This window comes from Chrysochloris asiatica, unplaced genomic scaffold (genome assembly GCF_000296735.1).
Source record: "Chrysochloris asiatica unplaced genomic scaffold, ChrAsi1.0 scaffold00004, whole genome shotgun sequence".
Taxonomy (NCBI): domain Eukaryota; kingdom Metazoa; phylum Chordata; class Mammalia; order Afrosoricida; family Chrysochloridae; genus Chrysochloris; species Chrysochloris asiatica.
In genome coordinates, this window is record NW_006408522.1 from 46,555,683 (window position 1) to 46,557,989 (window position 2,307).

At 35.6% G+C, this 2,307-nt stretch overlaps 1 protein-coding gene across 4 annotated transcripts in view; it reads right to left on the reverse strand.

Annotated features, from left to right (window-relative positions):
* Positions 1-2,307, reverse strand: part of SLC12A6 (solute carrier family 12 (potassium/chloride transporter), member 6) — a 163,955-nt gene that overhangs the window by 55,190 nt on the left and 106,458 nt on the right. For 3 of the 4 annotated variants that reach the window (XM_006831815.1, XM_006831816.1, XM_006831817.1), the window contains one exon: positions 1,162-1,253. In XM_006831815.1, coding sequence (XP_006831878.1) covers positions 1,162-1,253 — 92 coding nt within the window. Of the gene's footprint in view, positions 1-1,161; positions 1,254-2,307 lie in introns of those variants that run through there. The other variant, XM_006831818.1, reaches the window with a different exon arrangement.

The following is a 2,307-nucleotide window of genomic DNA, read 5'->3' on the forward strand; positions in this document are numbered from 1 at the left end:
TTGAAATAAACGAATCCAATGGATCATTGGAACATGTGAACATCAGTCAACATGACTCTGAGACCAGAAGAACTAGATGGTACACAGTTAACACTATTAACTGCTCTGAAAGAGATCACATTAGAAAGTCCCAGAAAGAGTGGGAGAAAATATGGAACAAAACTCAAAATTATAAAAAAGACTGGGCTTTCTAGTCAGAAAGAGACTAGAGGAACCCAAGATGATGGCCCTTACCATCCTTCACGTCTCGAATATACTCACCTTTGTGGACTAATTTTCAGCCAAGCAGTTACATAGGTACAAAGAAGGGACAACAACACTAAGATGTGCTCACACTGGAAAAGTCAATCACTCAAGATCAAAAGGGCAACAATTACCTAAGGACAAAGTTGAGACGGGATGGAAAGGAGGGTGAAATGGGAATAGGAACCCCAGGGAGGAAGCGGGACAACTTGTTGCATGGAGGGAACTGTAATCATTGAAATAAAACAAAGTGTATGACTTGTTGAATGTAAAACTGATAATCTGCTCTGTAAACCTTCACTCAATTAATAATAAAAAATTGCAAGAAAAAAAGAATTTGAAAGAAAGTATGATTTAAAAAATAGGCATACTGAGGGAAGAGAACTTATATCATTTTCCACAACTAGACAAAGGTAGTACCGGATCAGAGCAGGCTTTTTCAATAATTTGGCCATGGACTCTAACATACTACTGGTTGTTTTGAGGCAGATAAGACATACGGGTTCTCTTAAGCTAGCAGCCTGTTTCCTACAGCGATTTGTGTGCAATAATTTTAACTTAAATGATTGACTTCCCAACCAAAAGGTTAAGAAATCCATTGCTTTTACTCAGAAGATAAATTAAATGTAAAAACATTTGATTCTTAGCTGAAATAAACTGCAAGGTGCTCCATATACCTGAGATATAAGCATTACTTCTTACTTCAAAAATACTTGAAATACTGGTTACTCATTATAGCTAGCTTAGGCAGAAAAACTGAACTACAATGACAAGCTATAATAATTATTGTTTCATTTTAACAATTAGTTATTAAATTATCCAGCTTGTACTGTTTTACAACTAAATGGAATAGAAAATGGCTATTTTGATATCTCTGTTCCTTAAAACCCTATCCCTAATTTTCTCCTAAAATATTACCTCAAATAGTGCCAAGTTTTTGTCAAAATATTCATCTTCTTCATAACTGGAATTATTGAGGTAAGCATTTCGAGCTTTCTTATGTCCATCATCTGGAAAAAGAATTAAACAAAGTTAGTTTCTCATTAATATTAAAGAAGTATCAGTACCAAATAACTGTTTAATAGGACTCATTTCCATAGTCAAGTTTTCATCTAGACTTGTTAAATGCCATCAAGTTGGTTGTGACTTATAGTAACCCTGTTTCTGAGGAGTGAGGTGGGTTCTAATAGACCTTGGAGTTTAGCTTATTCTACAGTACCATACTTAGAGTGGTGGTAATGTTATGTGCTGTCGAGTCGGTTCCGACTCATAGCAACCCTGTATAGGGTTTCTAAGCCTGTAAATCTTTACAGGAGCAGACAGCTCATTTTTCTCCCATGGAATACCTGGTAGTTTAGAACTGTTGACCTTGAGGTTAGCAGCCCAACTCGTAACCACAATGCTACCAGAGTAGAAGAACTGAATTCAATATTTCTTGGAGAATGTGGATCCCTTTCCAGCAGGTTTAAAAACAAGATTTTAATTATCAAACACAAATCATTCCCTTTCATAACAATTCAAAGATCTCTACAAACACTATTCTTTTGGGATTCCAGCCTATAGAGATCCTGTCAAAAGCACCCAATTCTAGAATTAAAACAACAGAAACTAGTTATTGAGTGGACAATGCTGTGCTGCCTTAAATATTGCGGTTGATAATGGCAGTTAAAAACTCTCAGTCTCCAGAGTTGTCCACCTTTCATAAACCAATCAAGTCAATGAACTGAGTTATTATTTTTATATAAATGCTCATTACATATTTATTTTAAAAGAAGTATCCTACAAGAATCTGGTGAACCAGCTCTAAAGAAAATAAATCAAGGAGTGAGTTCCCCTAAGAAAACACTTTGTGTTATTTGTAAATTACTTACTTAATTTTGTAAATTACTTATTTAATTTTGGTCATCATGGACAGGCATACCTTAAAGATAATGTGGGGATAGCTCCAAACCCAGTCAAACCATTTTTTGGTTCCCTAGCCAGAATCCTGGTTAGCTATCCAAACCCACCAGCCATTCCTCAGAAACCCTATACAGGGTTGCTATGAGTTGAAACAGACTTGAT